Source organism: Quercus robur, chromosome 8 (genome assembly GCF_932294415.1).
Source record: "Quercus robur chromosome 8, dhQueRobu3.1, whole genome shotgun sequence".
In the NCBI taxonomy this organism is placed as follows: domain Eukaryota; kingdom Viridiplantae; phylum Streptophyta; class Magnoliopsida; order Fagales; family Fagaceae; genus Quercus; species Quercus robur.
The window spans coordinates 7387233-7407549 of NC_065541.1; the positions used below are offsets into that span (position 1 = coordinate 7387233).

At 39.0% G+C, this 20317-nt stretch overlaps 2 protein-coding genes across 2 annotated transcripts; both read right to left on the bottom strand.

Moving 5' to 3' along the window:
- Nucleotides 1-9803: 9803 nt before the first annotated feature.
- LOC126695771 (uncharacterized) lies at nt 9804-10547 on the bottom strand. The gene has a single exon (XM_050392588.1). It carries the CDS (start codon nt 10545-10547, stop codon nt 9804-9806), a length of 744 nt encoding a protein of 247 aa, XP_050248545.1.
- Nucleotides 10548-10583: 36 nt separating this feature from the next.
- LOC126695772 (uncharacterized) lies at nt 10584-11499 on the bottom strand. The gene is made up of 2 exons (XM_050392589.1): nt 11359-11499; nt 10584-11246 (listed from the first exon to the last, which is right to left on the bottom strand). The coding sequence occupies exons 1-2, from the start codon at nt 11497-11499 to the stop codon at nt 10584-10586; spliced, it is 804 nt and encodes a 267-aa protein (XP_050248546.1).
- Nucleotides 11500-20317: the final 8818 nt, after the last annotated feature.

Here is a 20317-nt window from a genome sequence, read left to right on the forward strand (position 1 = left end):
ATTTACATCATAAAATCATGTAGACTCATATCTAAGTTTAGGAATTGGGGTTTTTACAAGTTTTGATATTGAGCTCAAGTTTTAATTTTATTTTATTTTATTTTTTTAATTTCTTTTTGTCAAATGTTTGTACACAATGGGGTTGTTCCCCTTTGGTTTTAAACTTCTTTTTGGACATATTTATGGGTAATCTTTCACTTTATCCATGGTTGTTTTCATATTGCACTCCATGTTTTCAACAAAATGTGTGAGTGACATTTTATTGTGTAACGTGTGTCGATCCACTTTGCATTTGTTTCTTATTTCTTTTATGATCATGGCTTCTAAGGGACCTCGAACTAGTTCCTCTTCCTTTTGTTTTGATAAGAATAAATTTAGGAGCGAGGACTCTGCTAAATTGTTTCACGAATGTCACGATCATCTCCATATGCACCCCAAGAGACCTATTGACTTTATTTCTTTATTGCGCTCCCCTACTGTCGCTTAGATACAACATGAAGCTGAGATTTCAATAGAAATTTTATTCATCATAAGCTTGTGCCCATTGAAGTAGAATAACACACCAATATAGACCAATAAGATTAAACCTAAATCTAATTGACTACGGCTAAAGGCCAATTATTAAATTATGAAAATTACATTGACTCAAAGAAATTAGCTAACCTATAAAAAAATTAAATAAAATACTAATATGGAATTAGCCAATAAGACCAAATATAAAATCCAAAAGACCAATAGTAAAAACATAATAATAATAAAATAAAATCAAAACAAAAAAAAAAAAATCGGTTATTTTGGTATTTTTAAAATTGATGAAGGACAATCAATTCTCAAATATTTTTGCAGAAAAATTGACAAAAAAAAGAAAAGAAAAAAAAAAGGCTAAATTATAAATTGCATCTTCTAATTCTTTCTAAAAAGCAATTTAGTTTTGTAATTTCAATTTCATTCAATTAAGTTCTCTAACTTTTAAATTTATTTAATTTATTCAATTCAGTTATTTTGTAACTTCTATTAGAAGGGTTACCAATAAATTTCCTAAAACGTCATTTTGGTATTTTTAAAATTCTAAAACTAAAAAAATATTTTAAAATAAATAAAATAAAAGGCCAACCATTAGGAAGAACATTTAGATTTCCAAATTTTTAAATCAATACAATATTTATATAAATTCAACAAAGTATTCATTCAAATAGAAAGCCAACCAAAAAATTCATCACTTCTGAGCAACCAAACAAAAGCCTAGATTTGTTTGGTTAAAAACTTCCAAATCAACCTAACATAAAAACTTCCAAATCAAAATTAAAACTCACTAATAGCATTATTAACACACAACTCATAACCTATATTTGTTAAAACCCAACAACAAAAAATGTACTTTGCTCTTGAAAATAGGAAGCTTCGGTTAACTCAATCATATCACCCAAATACTCAACCCTACAGGCAAAAAGGCACAAATTGGCACGTCCGATCTTGATAATGGGAAGGGTTCATTGGCAAGAGTCTTGACTAATGCCAATTGGGGAACATGGGTTTTAGAAAGCTTGCTTGAAATCAACACTATGTCCGAATAAAAAATTTAGAAATTCTAGAATTTCTTGGAATTAACCATAGATTATTATTTTTATATAAAAGGGTCATGCTAACGAGTGCCCTTAGGGCAATGGTTAATGTGCACACCCCAAACAAGCTTAAAAGGTCTGTCTCGCTCTTGGGCTCACAATATACTTATAATAATGTGGGCTTTGGATTTCCTACTTTGAGTGATTCTAACCTAGAGACCCAGCAATATCTTTCCAACCTTTGTATTGCTTTCCTCTCACTCTTTATGACTATTATTCTTGGTTCTAAACTTTCTTCCCAGACTTTCAACAACCCCTTTCCTTTCCTTAGCCTCACATATTTATAGCCCAAAATTAGTTGAAAAATCGTGATTACTCTTATGGCCAGTGGGAAAGGAGATCCAATATAGTTATCGTTAAGTGGATGTTTAGTTGGGAGTGGGGTGTGGTGAGGGTGGCATTAGAACTGGTTCCCACTCAAAGCCGGGGGGGGGGGGGGGGGGGGGGGTGATGTTCGACGACGGTATTTCTTAAGGAGTCGCTGGGCATCTAGAATATGGCCTTCCCGAGCAGTCACACTCATCGAAGATGGGACGTGTCGGACAACTTCCTGGCCATGAATTAGTGAGCATATATTTCAACGACTAGCCTAACGGGTTATGGGCCAAACATGATGTCATAGGATCTGCGCCCATGACCTTAGTGGGCCTTAAGCCCAGTTTCCGACAGGGGTGTCAGGAATCGTGGGTCATACTGTAGAGCTTGGGTCTAAGGCCCAAATGGCCCTGGATGCCCGATGCCATACATTAGCCCCCCCTTGATTCATGCTCGGCACTCGAGGGCGAATCAAGGAGTCCAAGAGACAGTAGCAATCCGGGAAGTTCAACCAATAGGGACTAGATGGTCGAAAGGTTAATTAATGCGCCCTCAAAAGACGCGTTGTATCTAACGGTTGGCTCAATTGTCATTATCACCCGATGGTTCACAAACCGAGATGGCGCACGTGTGGCAATTGTGATGGGATTCGTAGAGTTTCCCTCTCTTCATTTATTAAGTGGTATTTATTCTATCCTTTTTGGCCCTTATAAATAGTTCATTCTGAATCACTCTTCGACTTTTGCATTCTTCGCTCACTAAATTTCCTCCTTGCCATGCATACCTCTCTATGTGTTCACCTTTAACCCAGAGTACCTTTCTTTTCTAGAGCCCAAAGTAAGTTTCTCTACCTTTCTCTTTTGTTTTAGTCTCTTCCTTCAATTCTAGAGTTTAGGATGGGTTTTTCTCACCTTTTAAATATTGGGGTGTCCTTAGCCACTTTTAGGCAGACATTTAACATCCCTGAAGATGTGAATGTGGCATACTGCCATGAGAGCGAGATCGCTCTTTATAGATGCTCCGACTCGAGTACCGCTTTCTTCCCCTTGATGGCAATTTTGGAGGGTGGGGTTAGGTTTCCAGTGATTCCACTCTTACTTAACACCCTTAAGTTTTATGGTTTGAACCCCGAGCAACTTCCTCCCAATTTTTATCGGGTAGTTAGTTGTGTTGATAGGTTGAATCAAATATACGGTTTGCAATTGAACCACCACGATATAAATTTCATGTACAGCCTGCGTGGAAATAAAAACACCAAATATTATTTAAAAGTTAGGAATTATCGGGTACGGCTAATTTCATGCCTGCCCGATTCTAACAGAAACTCAGCCGAGGAGTTTGTCTGGGTGAGTGGCAATTGGTTTGCCGATGAGCTCCCCTGCTCACTCTCACCGCGCGAAGTTGGTTTGTATTGCCTACCTATCTATCTCTTTTTCCTTTTTGTTTACTTACGTTTGTTTTACCCACTCGGGCACTAATTTACTGTGTTCCTTTGTTACAGATGGCAAAGAATTCATTCCGGACCTTAGAGTGGTGCACGTAAGGGACTTGAATTTTTTCCTCAGGTCCGAGATAATTGTTCACACCGATGGGCAACTTCGGGCATCGCATCTCATACTCGGCTGCTACCCCGTTACAGGACTTGGCAACCCTTCAGTCAAGACCTATTACTAGACAACCCTTTGTTGTCCTACATAGATGTGTGGCACGTGAACTTCCTCCCCCCCCCCCCTCCCCCCCAAATTGACCTCCGGCGAAGCCTGGGACATTAGTCCACACTATACAACTGCGGACGATCTCACCCCGATCAAAGATGAATCTGCCGAGTGCGTCTTAAAGCCACCAAGCGCACTTTCCTATTGAAGAACCGGTAGATCTCGTCCCGCCAACCGAGGTCAAACTAGACGCTGAGACAATGACGAGGCGAAAAATGACGATCAGCTGATTCTTGCCGAGCACTCATCCTCCTGCCGAGTCTCAATAGCCCCAGGGTAAGGGCCGAGCTCTTCCTCCCCCCTCTTCCAGTCGTACGAAAAAGAAGAAGTGTCTTAATGATCAACCGCCAAAGGTTCCTAGCGATGCCCCCTCCAAAACCCCAACCCAGCCGTCTAGCGGGATCATGATTTGGGAGTTGGTGGCTGAATCTCAGTCTACTGCTCAAGTTGGTGCGAATGTAGCATCCTCCTCTTAGCCCGTAGTCCCTTGGTAGCCTACCTTTAAGTTTGGTGCAGGGCCTCTGCCAGCTACGGCCAGCGCAATAGTATGGGATAAGGGCGAAGAGGGAAGGGTGGCCCAGAGCCTAGTGCACTGCCTACTGCTACCCAAGGATGTTCGCTTTTTCTCTAAGGGGGACGAGGATTCGTTAGTACGATGGTTGTAGTGGCACACTATGGCGGCGATTTCTCTTTCCTTCCTTTTTCGTTTATTTAAATACATGAATCATTCTTCTATCCTCACACTTGTTTTTGTGTTACCAGTCCACGCAGATGACTCACATCCTTGGTGAGAGACTGAAGGAACTCACCAAGGATGCTGAGCAGGAAAAAGAGTTGAAGGACGTTGCCAATGCCAAGACGAAGGAAAAAGGCAAGGCTGTCGAGGCTGTGGAGAAGAAAGCTCAATCCTCAGAGAAAGCCCGATTACTGGCGAAGAAGAAAATAGTTGAGGTGGAGGGTCAACTAGAGGGCGTTGAGCTTAAATTAGCAGAGGCGAACAATCTTAACTTGGCCTAGACGATCAGATAGCTGACCTCAAAGCGACCCTTGAAGCGTACGAAAACAAATGGTATAACGAGGGCTTCGCAGACGCTGAGAAGTCTGCAGAGCCTGTTGTCCACCAGGCGCAGCTCCATGGGTTCGGGGAGGGATGGTTGGCAGCCTTCCAGGTGATAGGAGTGGCCGAGGACTCCCCTTTGAGAGACCTAGGCCAAATCCTCTACCTGGCTCCTCCGCCCCCCTTCCAGAGTCAAGCCAATGTTGCAGACGAGGAAGAAACCACTAGCATGAGGGAGCTGGTCCAAGCAATTGACGCCCACGCTGACCCTGAGGTTTCCAGCAACCTCCATGCGGTAGATAATGAACAATCCCAGCAGCTATGGACTGAGGACATTCCCAGTCAGCCAACCGGTGAAGCAACTCGACCCCCGCCTGCCGACCCAGCCGTTTAACATTCGCGTTTAACTAGTTGTTTTATCTATGTTTGCTTTTACTTTATTTTCTCTTTTTATGGTTTTCCCAAGGTCACTGGGTTGTGGTGACCGAACAATGGCTTCAATTTCATTTCCATTTATTTTCGGGCTTGTTTTCCTGGTCACCGGGCTGTGGTGACCAAACAATGGTTTTATTTTATGTACTTCTGTTTGCATTAACAACTTTTTTTCTTGGCTTTGGATACCGAGAACCGTGTATGGTTGTCTTAAGGTTGTTAGGCTTTGTTTTAGCACGTCCGGGTGATTATTTTCGTCTTCTAGTCGGGCGATCTAGGGGAAGGTACCCTTGTACCACTGTAGTGGTCCAAGATGTGTCCAAAATAATTCCCGGACATGAAGCCTTTTACTGCGAGAAGTTTTGCTAGAACACCGTTGGGGATACTTAGCACGAGGCCCTCACCTATCTGGTGATGAGGACCGAGCTGGGAACAGGTCTTTAGAGAATTTAGATTAAGGTTTCTGCCTGTCCGGGGACAGGTTTCTGTCTTTAGAAAATTTTGATTAAGGTTTCCACCTGCCTGGTGATAAGAATAGAACCGAGGACAGGTTTTTGTCCTTAGAAATTTTTGATAAGGTTTTCACCTGCCCGGTGATAGGAATCGAACTGGGGACAGGTTTCTGTCCTTAAGAAATTTTTTACTAAGGTATCCACCTGTCCGGTGATGAGAATCGAACCAGGGACAAGTTTCTGCCCTTGAGAATTTTTTATTAAGGTTTTCCACCTGCCCGGTGATAGGAATCGAACCAGGGATAGGTTTCTATCCTTAGCATAAAACATGTTGCCTTGGTTTCCTTAACTTTTTCCTTATCCATTGGCTGGTGTTAATAGATCAATAATGGAATTTAAATTCACCTGTAGGAATAAACATAATCTTAATATTACTTTATAAAGCATATATATAATGTTTCATTCAATTTACGCCCCTGTGTTTAACTGATCAGTGTTAGAACTTCTTCAAGTTGTGGACATTCCATGGCCGGGGAAGTGGTCTTTCATCTAGATCCTCCAAGTAATAAGCTCCCACTCTCGCGATAGCAGTAACCTTGTAAGGCCCTTCCCAAGTAGGGGCCAATTTCCCAGCATTTGTATCCCGCATGTTCCCTACTGCTTTTAGTAGCACTAGGTCTCTGGCATTGAATTTCCTTGTTCTTACACATCGGTTGTAGCGCTGGGCAAGTTTCTGTTGATACTAGGCTAGCCGAATGGTCGCCGCTTCTTGGTATTCTTCTAACAAATCCAAACGCTCCAGCATCAACCCATCGTTCCAGGCCGGAGTAAATTCTTCGACCTATGCACTGTATAGGCTCACCTCGGCCGGTATCACGGCTTCTACCCCGTATGTGAAGAAGAACGGGGTTTCTCCTGTTGATCTCCTGGGAGTCGGCCGGGGAAGTGGTCTTTCATCTAGATCCTCCAAGTAATAAGCTCCCACTCTCGCGATAGCAGTAACCTTGTAAGGCCCTTCCTAGGTAGGGGCCAGTTTCCCAGCATTTGTATCCCGCATGTTCCCTACTGCTTTTAGTAGCACTAGGTCTCTGGCATTGAATTTCCTTGTTCTTACACATCGGTTGTAGCGCTGGGCAAGTTTCTGTTGATACTAGGCTAGCCGAATAGTCGCCGCTTCTTGGTATTCTTCTAACAAATCCAAACGCTCCAGCATCAACCCATCGTTCCAGGCCGGAGTAAATTCTTCGACCTATGCACTGTATAGGCTCACCTCGGCCGGTATCACGGCTTCTGCCCCGTATGTGAAGAAGAACGGGGTTTCTCCTGTTGATCTCCTGGGAGTCGTTTGGTATGCCCACAGAACGCTGGGCAGCTCCTCGGCCCACCTACCCTTTGCAACGTCTAGCCTTTTCTTCAATCCATTTACAATCGCTTTGTTAGTGCCTTCAGCTTGTCCATTGCTTTAAGGATACGCCAGGGAGGAGTACCTGTTCTTGATGCCAAGATCACTACAAAACTCGCGAAAGGCCTTGTTGTCGAACTGCAAACCGTTATTAGATATAAGAGAGTCCAGAACCCCAAATCTCGTGATTATGTTCTTCCACATGAACTTTTTAACGCCTCCGCCCATTTGGTGAAGTAGTCGATAGCTACTAACACAAACCTCTTGTTACCCGTGGCCTGGGGAAATGGGCCAAGAATATCCAGCCCCCACTGTGCAAAAGGCCAAGCAATGTTGACCGGGTTCAGATGGCCAACCGGTTGGTGGATCAGGGGGGCATGCATATTCGACTGCATCTTTCTACATTTAAGGCCACTAGAACCCTTGAGTCATTGCTCGGTGTGCCAAAGAACGCCCCCTACGTGATTGCCACAAACCCCATCATGTAGCTCGGCTAACTTTCTCAAGGTGTAGGCACAAAAGGTACGGACCCCCAAAAGACCTCCGGTAGAGCTTACGATCTGCTGACAACCAGTACCGAGAAGCTACTCGATGAACCCTATTAGCTTCCTTCTCATCATTCTGGACCTGATCCTAGGCAAAGAAGTCAATGATTGGGTCCATCCAACATCATTCGGTCGATGAAATCACCGCAACACCAACACCAATCGCTGTATCAATACTTCGCTCCTCGATGAGTTTTACCTTGATTAACCGAGGCACGTCCTCCGTCGTTGATGATGCCAACATGGCTAGAGAGTCGGCATGTCTATTCTGTCCTCGAGGAACCTAAGCTACCTTTGTCATATAAAACTTACTCATGACTTGCTTCACCACTTGTAAGTATTGTTTCATTCAAGAATCCCTGGCTTCAAAACTGCCTTGCACTTGGTTGACAACCAGCCAAGAATCTGAATAAATCTCTACATCTCGGGAACCCATACCTAAAATGGTTCTTAACCCAACGAGCAAGGCCTCGTACTCAGCTTCGTTGTTAAAGGCCCTAAACCCTAACCTAAAATAATGCTCCAATCGTACTCCTTCCGGGGTGATGATGACAATCCCGGCACTAGCCCCCATAACGCTCGACGCACCATCCATAAATACCTTCCACGGGCGACACTCTACATGACAAATCATTTCCCCCTCGTTCTTCGGTGAAAACTCTGCAACAAAGTTAGCAAGAATTTGGCCCTTCATCAAACTCCTTGGCCTGTACCTTATGTCAAATGACCCCAGCCGGGTCCCCCACTTGGCTATCCGGCCCGTGAAATCAGATCTCTTCAATAACGACTGCAAAGGGTACTCGGTTAGGACATAGACAACATGGGCTTGAAAATAGTGAGACAACTTCCTAGTAGCATTCACTAATGCTAACACCAACTTCTCTAGGGGTAAGTATCTGGTCTCGGCATCGACCATAGTTTTGCTAACGTAGTACACGTGCTGCTGCATCCCCTGGTCCCTTAAAAGCACGACACTCACGGCATGATTAGACACCGAGAGGTACATGAACAAGTCCTCCCCGGGTTCCGGGGCAGCTAACATGGGTGCCCACGTCAAATATTCTTTCAAGTCTTGGAAAGCTCTTTCAAACTCCTCATTCCATTGAAATCCCTTCCATTTCTTTAGAAGTTGGTAGAATGGAAGGCAGCGATCAGCAAACTTAGAAATGAACCGATTAAGGGTAGCTAACATTTCGGTCAAGATCTGTACCTCCTTCAGATTGCTTGGGGGCTTAAGGCATTGCACGACGTTGATCTGATTGAGGTTGACGTCTATCCAGCGATTGGTGATTAGATAACCAAGGAACTTGCCAGCTCTTACTCCAAAGGCACATTTGTCCGCGTTTAGGCATAGCTTATGTTGTCGAAGCACTTCGAATACACCCCAAAGATCCTCTATGTGCCGTGCCTCCTGCTTACTTTTTACCACCATGTCATCAATATATACCTCAACTGTACGCCCAATCTTGGCTCAAAACATTTTAGTCATCATTCATTGATATGTTGCCCCAACATTCTTCAGCCCGAAGGGCATCATGGTGTAGTGGTAGTTTGTATCTAGAGAGATGAATGTCGTCTTCTCCTGATCCTCAGCAGCTAAGGTGATCTGATGGTAGCCCTGAAAGGCATCCAGAAAACTCATCCTCGGGTGCCCATAGGTAGCATCTATCAATTGATCTATCTTTGGCATAGGAAATGGGTCCTTTGGGCATACTCGGTTCAAATCCATGAAATCTACACAGACTCTTCATTTGTCATTCTTTTTTCTAACCACCACGGTATTTGCCAACCAATCTAGGAAGAAGATTTCCTTTATCGCCCTGACCTCTTTTAACTTATCGACTTCCTGATTTACTGCCTCGACCTGTTCCTTGGCCGACCTTTTCGGCGTCTGCTTCGTTGGATGAAATGACAGGTCTACATTAAGCTTGTGAACGATGAACTCGAGATTAACCCCAGGCACCTCATACAGGCTCCATTCAAGGACGTCTATGTTCCGCATCAGAAATAGCAACGTTTCTACCTTATCCTCATCAGTCATACTTGCCCTTACCTAAAAATACCGATCAATATCCGGTAGTATCTTTACTCTGATTAATTGTTCGGCACAACTAGCCCCCACTCCATCCCGGGGATTCTGTAATCGCTATGAAGGGGCTTCCACGACACTTTCCTTCTGCTCAGCCTGCTCATTCTTCCTATTAACTACAGCCACCAGGCATTGCCTGGCCACTTACTAGCTCCCCCTTACCACGGTTACGCCCTACTCGGTGGGAAATTTGACCTTTACATGCAAGGTGGACGGAACAACCCCCATTGCATGGATCCACGGTTGTCCCAAAATCGCTGTGTATAGAGAAAACGAATTGACGACTATGAATGCTACCATCACCTCCTTACCTTCCATATTTACAGGAAGGGAAATTTGTCCCTCAGGAGCGACCACCCTGCCATCAAACTGAACCAACGACGAATCATACTTTAATAGGTCTCGGTTTTTTAACCCGAGCCCTATGAATAGGTCCAGATACATCACATCGGCCCTACTCCCTTGGTCTACCATCACTCTTTTGACTAAGAAATCGCTTATCTGGGCCGTGACTACCAACGCGTCGTCATGTGGCTGGACCGTTCCCTCTAAATCATCATCGCCAAAAATGATGGGCTCCCGTCCAATCTTCATCTTTTTCTCAAGTGATTGCTCTCCTGCATAGTTTCCCATGGATACTACAGTTAGTACTCCTCTTCTAGCTATAATCAGACCCCTCAGGATAGCATGGATGACTTCAATCACTCCCAAATGTGGTGGGAGAGGATTTCCCCTTTGTTGAACACCCTGGTCGGTACCCCGATTTCCAGAATCCACCATAAGCTCCTTCAGATATCCAGTCTTCACTAGCTGTCCTAGATGATCTTTCAACATCTGACATTGCTCGGTGGTATGATCCTTATCCTTGTGATATGTACAATAAAAGCTTTGGTTCCTCCGAGACGGGTCACCCCCCATCTTGTTTGGCCATCTAAAATACAGCTCGCTCTTAATTCAGTCTACGATCTTATGCATTGGCTCTTTGAATGTCACATTCACTTCTCCCATTTGTATTTCCAGCTCTAGTATTCTTAGATCCTTTCGGGGCCGGGGCTGAAATCCGGGCTGTCGAGGGTGATTCACTAGCCGGGCCTTATCCTTACTCCGCAGCCGATCATCTTCAAGACGTTTGTACTCTTCAATGCACCTCATTAGCTGCCTCATACCCTCGGGAGACTTCTTCGTCAGTGATTCCAGTAATCCGGAGTCCTCGGGGAGCCACATCCTAAAGGTGCTCATCGTATTCTTTTCGTTGCCTCCACCTATCTCATTGTAAAGCTCCCAATACTGACTGGTATAATTGCGAAGGGTTTCCCCAACCCTCATTTTCATAGAAAGCAATGCGTCAATAAGTTGTTGTACCCAACTACAGGGTACAAACCGGACACCGAATTCTTGGATCAACTCATTAAAACTGTGAATGGAATCTTTCCGTAACCCATTAAACCATTTCAATGCTGTGGGCCTAAGGCTTAAAGGAAATACCTTACACATCAGCGCATCATTGTGAGTGTGCAGAGACATCATTTGGATATAATGGCTGATGTGCTCCACCGGGTCCGTTTTCCTATCATAGGAATTAAATGGTAGTCGAGTGAATCTATTCGACATTGGGGCCTGTTCAATGTCATCTGAGAATGGCAATCAAGCAGCTTTTCTAAGGCGCGGCTCATAGCATCCATGGCTGCATTACGGGGCCATTACTCCTCTAGGGAATCCGAACCCTGACCTTCATACTCTTGTGAACGTGAACATTCCCAATGTCGATGGGACTCTCGTGAATACGAACGGTCTCGACGTCTATGGGACTCCTGTGAGTGTGAATGATCCCGGTGTCGATGGGAATCGGACCGATCAGACCCACAACCATAGCGATCTCCTCCACTCATAGACCCCTCCACTTGGTTATCTCGACCCCTTCTTCGGTGTCTGCCCCTTGCCTCCAACTCCAAATCTCTTACCAGTCTACGCAACCGTTTAAACTCCTCATCTCTCTCATCCAATTGCCTGTGCCCCGAAGCATCCAATACTGCCCAGTTCGTTTGCTACAACCCCTCTCCAAGGCTAGACTGTTCTTCCTTGTGTTCACTCTCCCTATCTTCACACCTTTTTTGCCTTCGCTCTCACCATGTGGATCCCCGAGATGATCCCACTGAACCACTTTCAGCAAAACCTTCTGACCGTCTCCCGAATATCTTCTGGGTGTAAGTCTTGGCCGAACCACGGCTTTGTAGGAGATTTCCACAAACGGTGCTAATTATGCGCACCCCAAACGAGCTTAAAAGGTCTGTCTCACTCTTGGGCTAACAATATACTTATAATGTGGGTTTTGGATTTCCTACTTTGGGTGATTCTAACCTAGAGACCCAACAATATCTTTCCAACCTTTGTATCGCTTTCCTCTCAATCTTTATGACTGTTATTCTTGATTCTAAACTTTCTTCCCAAACTTTCTACAACCCCTTTCCTTTCCTTAGCCTCACATATTTATAGCCCAAAATTAGTGGAAAAATCATGATTACTCTTACGGCTAGTGGGAAAGGAGGTCTAATATTGTTATTGCTAAATGGATGTTTAGTTGGGAGTGGGGTGTAGTGAGGGTGGTATTGGAATTGGTTCCCACTCAAAGGGGAGGGGGGTGATATTCGGCGGCGGTATTTCTCAAGGAGTCGCCAAGCATCCGAGATATGGCCTCCCTGAGAAGTCACACTTGTTGGAGATGGGATGCGCTGGACAACTTCCCGACCATGAATTAATGAGCATATATTTCAATGACCAGCCTAACGGGTTCTGGGCCAAACATGATATCATAGGATCTACGCCCATGACCCTAGTGGGCCTTAAGCCTAGTTTCCGATAGGGGTGTCAGGAACCGTGGGTCATACTATAGAGCTTGGGTCTAAGGCCCAAATGGCCCTAGATGCCCGGTGCCATACAGTTAACAATCCATTTTAGGAAAGTTTTGACATTACTTTTATGGGAAATGAAAAAAACTGTCAAAACATTAATTGCTTTTTTTTTTTTTTTCTTTTCTTTTCTCATAAAATTTTTCTTTAAATAGATTATTAACCAATGCCCTAATGGCATTTGTTAGCATTTCCCTTATTTAATTTTTTTTCTTTTTTTTTTTTGGGCAAAATGAACTAAAACCCTTAAACTTTAAGGCCTCGTTTGGGAGGAGAGAATGGAATGGAATGGAAAGAAATGAAGATAATAATTTTAGAATATTCTTCATTTCCCTTGTTTGGAAGTTTTAATGGAGGGAATGGAAAACTCATTCTCTTATTTGGGAGTTTAAGTGGGAGGGAATGGAATGGGTAGGAGGAAACACTTATTCCTCTTAATTCTCTTAAAACCTCAAATTTTCATTCCCCTAAAATTGGGAGGAATGGGAGGAAATGAAATTAGATTTAATGATTTTTTTACCAAAACTCCCAAAATACCCCTATATATTCAACCATTTATTTTAAAATAAGGGTCTAATAGTAATATTGTCATAAAATGGTTCTATTTCATTCTCTCTATGTTGCTCCCAAACAAGATTACTTACATTCCATTCATTTTTATTCCTTTATTTTAAAACATCCAATCAAGGTTACTCAATTCCATTTCATTCCTTTCCCTTACTTAAATACATTTTATTTCATTCCATTCCTTTAAATTCCCTTATAATATTCCATTATAATATTCCATTCTATTCCATTCCCTTAAGATTTAAGGAGGATGCATTTAACATCCTCTTCCCCCTTCAACCAATTTTCAACGAATTTCATACACAAAAAAAAAAACTATTCATAAATGGCCTATACATTCTTCTATTATCCTTGCCTCCAAATAATAAACGACAACATACCCAATTTTGAAATTTTTGATGATGTTCCTAATCCCAATATGATCGCTCTCTCTCCGACATCACCAGATAGTGTAGAAACAGAATAATTAAATTTAGAAATAGGTATGCATCTGTTTCTGTGTCCTACTTTGGCCTTTTTGCACGTTTGGTTCTATGCGGGTGATTGTTTTTCGTTAATTATCTGTACTTCTTGTGCATTGTGCTTGTGATATATTCTTCAGAATGCATGAAACCAACAAACTAATATGCTTTTAAAATAGATATGGCGCTGTAATTAAATTGAAGATGCACGTACAAAATATGAGTTTAATAGATAAAATTTCTATGTCTAAGAAATTACAAGAGTTTGGTCAATTAGAAATCTAACGTTGAGTTATCCACGGACCACGGTCATACATATCTATGTATTTGTTATTTACTTAAAAATGTGAGTAAATTATTAATATTTTGGGAGAGATAAATAAAATAATTCGTGCAAAGAAATTTTTAATCTAATTTCTTTTCTTAGATTTTTTAATATCAACATTTTTGTTTTCATATATATATTTTATATCATAAAAAATTGAATAAATCATATATTATTTAGTAATTGAAATATTCGCAAGTGTAATATAAAAAATTAAATTTAAATAAAGTATTTATGCGGTATTAGTCATATATTTTTTACTTCACTAAGATAATCTTTACTTTATTTGTTAGGTTCTAAGACTTTAGGAACTTAATGTATTAGAATTTCAATATGTAATGTTGGCAAACCATGATCAAAACTTAGAATCTAGATTTAGGCTGCTTAAAGTGTGTTTATGTGTAAAGTTGGAATCAAGTAATTGCAAGAAATTACTATTCAATTTCTGCAAGGCTCAATCGATCAAAAATTAGACTCGATCGATCGAAGCTCGTGCAGTTTGTTTTTTCTACAGAATTTCCAATTCAGCCCAAGCTCATATGACGTGTAGGGTTTTATGTTTCGCTTCAAGTAAAAAAGGAAAAACCCTAGCCACATTTTACAGGTTGTTGATATGTTGTGTGTGTGAATCTCTTGTGAAATCTAGAGGTGTTTACCTTTATACATACTTAGGGTTATCAAGATCAAGATTGATCTCAAGAACTTGGTGATCTCTTCAGTTGCTGTTTCAAGAGCTTAAAGAAAAACACAAGTGGGAGTACTTGTAGTTGCTATGGATCAAGGAAAGAAGGAGTCTGTAGATTCGGAGCTGTCACGTGGTCGTGGTAGTAAGTTTTCGACTTGAGGTAGCAATAGGACGTTAGTAGTCTAAGTTCTATTGTACAAACTTCAATTATTTCATAATGGATCTGTTTTACCTTGAGGACAGCTAGGTTAAATCTTCCCCAAGTTTTTTATCGATTTGATTTTCCTGATTTATCATATCGTTGTGTTATTTACTTTTCCGCATTGTTTACATGATATGATTGTTTTGTTTTAACCTAGATCTGAATAATTTATCTAAGTAATCACTTGGCTAAATTAATTAGGTTAAACAACTTGAGTTTTAAGGGGTCTAAAAACGTACATTATTAATACTTTTAACTTTTTTTTCTCAAAAAAAAAAAAAAAAAAAAAAAAAACTACCTTTTTAACCTTATGAAATTTTATTTAGAAAAAATTACTTAATTTACAACTTACGATACTAACAAACCAGAGGAATATACTAAATGATTAACAATATGTAACAGTTATTTGATCCACAAGTAACAAAGCAGTACAACAATGAAGAATCATTTGAGAAACTATTATTCTAATTGATATCTAAATAAAAGTAACAAAATACTATAAAATAAGAAAAATAACAATTAATTGAAGAAAAAAATTTACTTAAGAAAATTATTAAAAAAAAAAAAAAAACCTATGCATATTAAACACATATTTTGAAGTGATGAATTGTTGGAACTTAGTAGACAAAACTTAAAGTCCTTAGACAATATTTATTACATATACCAAATAAGTATTTTATTTTGGATTTAACAATAAATTTTTTAGTTATACATTTAAATAACATTGTACTAGAATCACTTGAGAATATTTCATGTATTTTTTTTGCTTAAGTAATGATTTTGAGTGGGACTTTTATAAATTTTGTATAATTTATTTGTAATCTTTTTTTTTTTTAATTGTATTGGTGAATCTATACCCCCTTTTTTTTTTTGAGAAACAAACACACACAAAAGATAGAGGAAAATGGGTGAATCTAGACTTATCTATCTATTTATATATATAACTGAAGCCTTGCTCTCTCCACAATTTTCCACGTCAACATTTTTTATTTATATTTTTTTAATAAAAAAATAATTAAAAAAATATTAATTATCTAATAGTGGGCCGTAGCTTCAATTTGATATATATTAGATATATTAAAAAACCTATATTTTGTTTCTCAAAAAAAAAAAAAAAAAAAAAAAAAAAAAAAAAAAAAACCTATCTTTCTTCCCCAAAAGCAAACCCGATCAAACTCCTAAAACAAACCTAATTAAAAAACCTCTCTTTCTTCCCCAAAAGCAAACCCATTTAAACTCCTCAAAAAACCCTATTTTGCTAGCAGACTAAAGAATCAATGAAGAAACAACAAATCAAGAAAAAGATTGTTATCTATCCTCTCTCAAACGCTAACCCAAGCACGACCATGGGTGTTCCTCTCTTAAACGCAAACCCAAGCTCAACCATGGGTGCCAACATTTTCAATCTCCGCCCTGGCCGCCATATCAAATCATTCTCTTTGGGTATTTCTCAATTAATCTATGACTAATCTCTTTTCCTACTGTCTTCAATTAGGTTTTCTGTCAATTTAGGGATTTCAATTCCTAACCCTTTTTTCCTCTCTATTCTTTTTTTTGTTGAAGTTAGGGAAACACTAATAGAAAATCAAATTCTACAGGTTTTGTAAGAAAATATTGTGGATATGAATGGGTTTCGTAGTGGAGATAGTATTGAAGAGCCTCCCAACCCTCAAAATCTGACAACAATCCTACAGGTTTTTCTTTATCTTCAAGTTCTGCTTTATTTGCTATTTAGGTTTTTTTACCATATCCGATTTACCTTAGCTTAATCGTCTGTTTGGTTGAATAATTAGTTGGCTACCTAAAATGCCAGCCTTCTGCCTCTTCATTATAGAGAAATAGGGAATTAAAAATGTGTTGATGAAATTTTTATTTCTTGCTTTATAATTAATTCTTAATTTGGTTTGTATTCTAGAGTTGATTGTATTTTGTAGTTTATAATTTTGAATTTGGTTGGAAATTTTTATTATTATTTGTGAATTTGAAATTTAAAGCAGTTGAGTATAAGAATATTTGTAAACTTGTAGTTTGGCTTTGTGTGTGGTTCTAATATATATCAAATTTCAAGAAGGGGTTACTCAATATGTGGTTTGACCTATAAAACTTCAATGCTGCTATATCCTCCTCCTCTCAGGTTCTCACATTTTCTTATTTTGTATTTTAATTCCTTTTTCTATTTGGTTGGAGATTTGTACTTTTCTTTATTTTTTTGTTATTATTAGTAGCCTTGGTTGGAGTTTCTTAATTCCTATAAGATATTGTTTGAAATACAAAGTGTTTTGGCTGAATTGTTATGTAAGCATCCAAATACGAAGTTGTATAACTGACTGGAAACTCAGATTCAGTTTGTTATTTTCTATTTGATTATTGAATTCCCTGTAGATTTTTTGTTTAGGGTAGGGTTGGAGTAGACCGTGTGTATTTGTGGGAGTCTTTTTTATATCATTATTAGTTTATTACGTTTAATCTAAACGGTATATACAATACTGTGGCTCTATTTGGATTTTGAAGTTTATTTTATATCAGAAGTATTTGCCATATAAAATATTAGTAGTAAATAGTGTTAGGGTATGAAAATATCAGAACACAAGTACCGTTTTACATATAATATACCTAGCTGGCTCTGGTAATTTAGTCTTTGCACATTCGTGATATCATTATAACTACGACGTGTAGCTCTGGACAGGTGCTTCCAATAATTGGTTTATTGGATTTAATTTTGTGAATTCTTATCTGGGTTCATGTATGGCTGCCAATGTCTAAATTCTTATTGTAATTTATGCACAATTGGGTGTTGGTTACCTGAGATTTTAAGTTTATTTTAGGTTTCTAATTGTGATGGAAATGCCCTGTTTTAAACATATTGTCTTTCGTTTCTATTTGTTGGGAAATCTAACTAAATATCAAGCACAAACTTTGTGATATTGATGGCTGACAGACTGTTATTAATCTACTGTTATAAGTATGAATATTTGATCTGAATTCAATGTGTTTCAAATCCTGCTGTAGTTGCATGAGCCCTTTGTTGCATGCCATAAATGATCTACGAAAATCTTAGAGTAAAATGAGAGGTAGCTAAACTAACTTCTAGCTAGCACTTCAAGCCTTCAAGAGACAATGGATCCTCTGTAAATAAATTGAATCTATAAATATTGAAGCTGTAATGTCATGTGTTCTGTGCATTGTCCATACCCTCCTTGCTTAAGAAGTGTCCAACAATTACATGTGATAGAAGGGTCCATTGATGGGCCTGAAATTAACAATCTCAATTCTCCAGCTCATCTTTTCAGTTTCAACGTCGACCATTACATTTTATGCATGAATGGCCTTTTTGTGATGGTATGAAAGTGTTTAATAAGGTCAATTTAACTGGCTCTGCCAGCCCTGAGATGCAGTGCGTTTTCATTGGAAGAAAGAAAAGGCCACTGCATTTCAAGCTAAATGTTGAATTGTACAATGTCATATATACATCAGTGTATTCATTATTGTACCACAGATATAAGTTTATATATAGATAATTGTCTTTTTTTTTTTAATGAATCCCGTGCATTGCAGGAGAGCTTATTGTGAACAAGTGGAACAAGAGTTTATATTGATTTGGATTCACATTTTTAATGTATTACAATCTCTACAATACTATGTCTAACATCTTAATATAATATAATAGGCTGGTGCAAAATAACCAACCAATAGGCTGGAGTGCACCGCCGGCTGGTTTCGTGAAAGTTAACTTTGATGGAGCAGTCTTTGATGATGCAAATAGGTCTGGTGTTGGTGTTGTAATAAGGGATAGCTATGGTGCTGTATTAGCTTCTTGTTCAGAGAGGATTTTTCAGGTGTATGAAGCTGATGTGACAGAAGCGTTGGCTGCCCGGAAAGCTTTGTCATTTGCACATGAGCTGGGGTTCCAAAATGTCATTCTCGAAGGTGATGCATTACGTTTGATTCAAGCTTTGAAATCTCAAGAATAGAACCTATGCCCATTGGGTCTGCTGGTGGAGGATGTGAAAATTTACTTAAATCATTTTCAAAGAGTGTTGTATTCTCATGTAAAGAGAAACGGCAATAATGTAGCTCATAATCTGGCGAGGTATGCTATAAGCGTACCGGATTTTCAAGTATGGATGGAAGATGTTCCTTCTCATATTGTGTTGGTTTTACATTCGGATGTAACTCATTTATATTAATAAAAATACTCAAGTTCTTTCTCAAAAAAAAAAAAAAAATAGTACAAATGCCAAAGCAATTCAAACCACAAGTGACAATTCAAGAAGAGATGAACATCAACAGAAGATCCATAAGTGAAATAACAAAAGTTACGTGGGACACTGGTAATGAGGTAAGAAAAAAGAAAACCTTGAACAATAACATTGTGTCCTTAACATTGCTTTATGTAATATAAACCCTGCTTTTACAAAATTTAACTATAAAATTATGAATTGATTGATATCAAATTAAATTTCTAGGAAACTATCTTTACCTGTTAGGGAAAGATTATAAACATTAAGATAGATAATTCTGGTTGGTATTTTATCTGTTGCAAAGTATGTTGTAAAAAGGTAAAATCAAGAGATGAATTTTTATGGTGCGACAATTGCAACAAAAAGGCATGCTTCCCAATCCCAAGGGGTACACAAAATGAAAATGTTTATTTTTTTATTAAAATACACAATAACTAATATGATATTAACATTATATATGTCATTTCTCTTATCAGGTATAGAATTCAAAAGCAATGTGCAACTCACACAAACATCTGTACTCAAGGAAAACCAAAGGACATATTCAGTGTCTACTACGAAGCAACAAAGGAAGAAAATACAAAAAACACTTTAAAGTTGTCTTTCAATTTATTTTAAATATTGATTAAGTAGTTCTTTAAATTTGTGTTTCATACATTTTATGGATAATTGAGGATGTTAAAGATTTAATTCTTCATTTTATTTTAAACTTATGTTTGATTTCTATTTTTTATTATGTAAATTAATGTTTCATATCAAGATTAATATTTCATATCAATGATAGGAAGTTATAAAACTGGAATCCTAATGTACAAGCAAAGAGGAAGAGAAAAAGAATAGCTTACATCTTTATACACTAGCTTTCCCATGCATTGCACAGGTTAACGACTAGTTGTAATGAAAATGAAAACTTGCCTTCTATGTTGGTTATTAGTGGATTTATTTTATTTATTTTTTTGACAAAGCATGGCTATGGAAATAACGATGCTGCTAGTCAGTCTTTTATAATTTTATTATTAAATAGAATTTCGTTAGTTGATGCCGACTATAGATCTAGATTTATAACGAAAAAAAAAAAAAAAAAAAGAAGACTATGTCGATCTAGATAGTCCAAAATAAGCTAAAGTCTTCTACACGTCAAGAAGTCAAGGACACTATCCGAAGATTTTTCCAATGGCCGAAATCTTTGAGCAACTTTCAGCGAGAAGAAAAAAATAATAATAAATAAATAAAAAATCTTGAGCAACTTGCTTCCCAGCAAAGAATAGTAATATTCTTTCAAAAATAAAAAATAGTAATAT

Excerpts from the sequence above, each read along its gene's own strand:
- LOC126695771 (XM_050392588.1), bottom strand. The coding sequence starts at position 10,547 with ATGGGGGGTGACCCGTCTCGGAGGAACCAAAGCTTTTATTGTACATAT.
- LOC126695772 (XM_050392589.1), bottom strand. The coding sequence starts at position 11,499 with ATGGTTGTGGGTCTGATCGGTCCGATTCCCATCGACACCGGGATCATT. Across the intron at positions 11,247-11,358 it reads ACGTTCACAAGAGTATGAAG|GCCCCAATGTCGAATAGATT; the intron begins GTCAGGGTTCGG and ends GACATTGAACAG.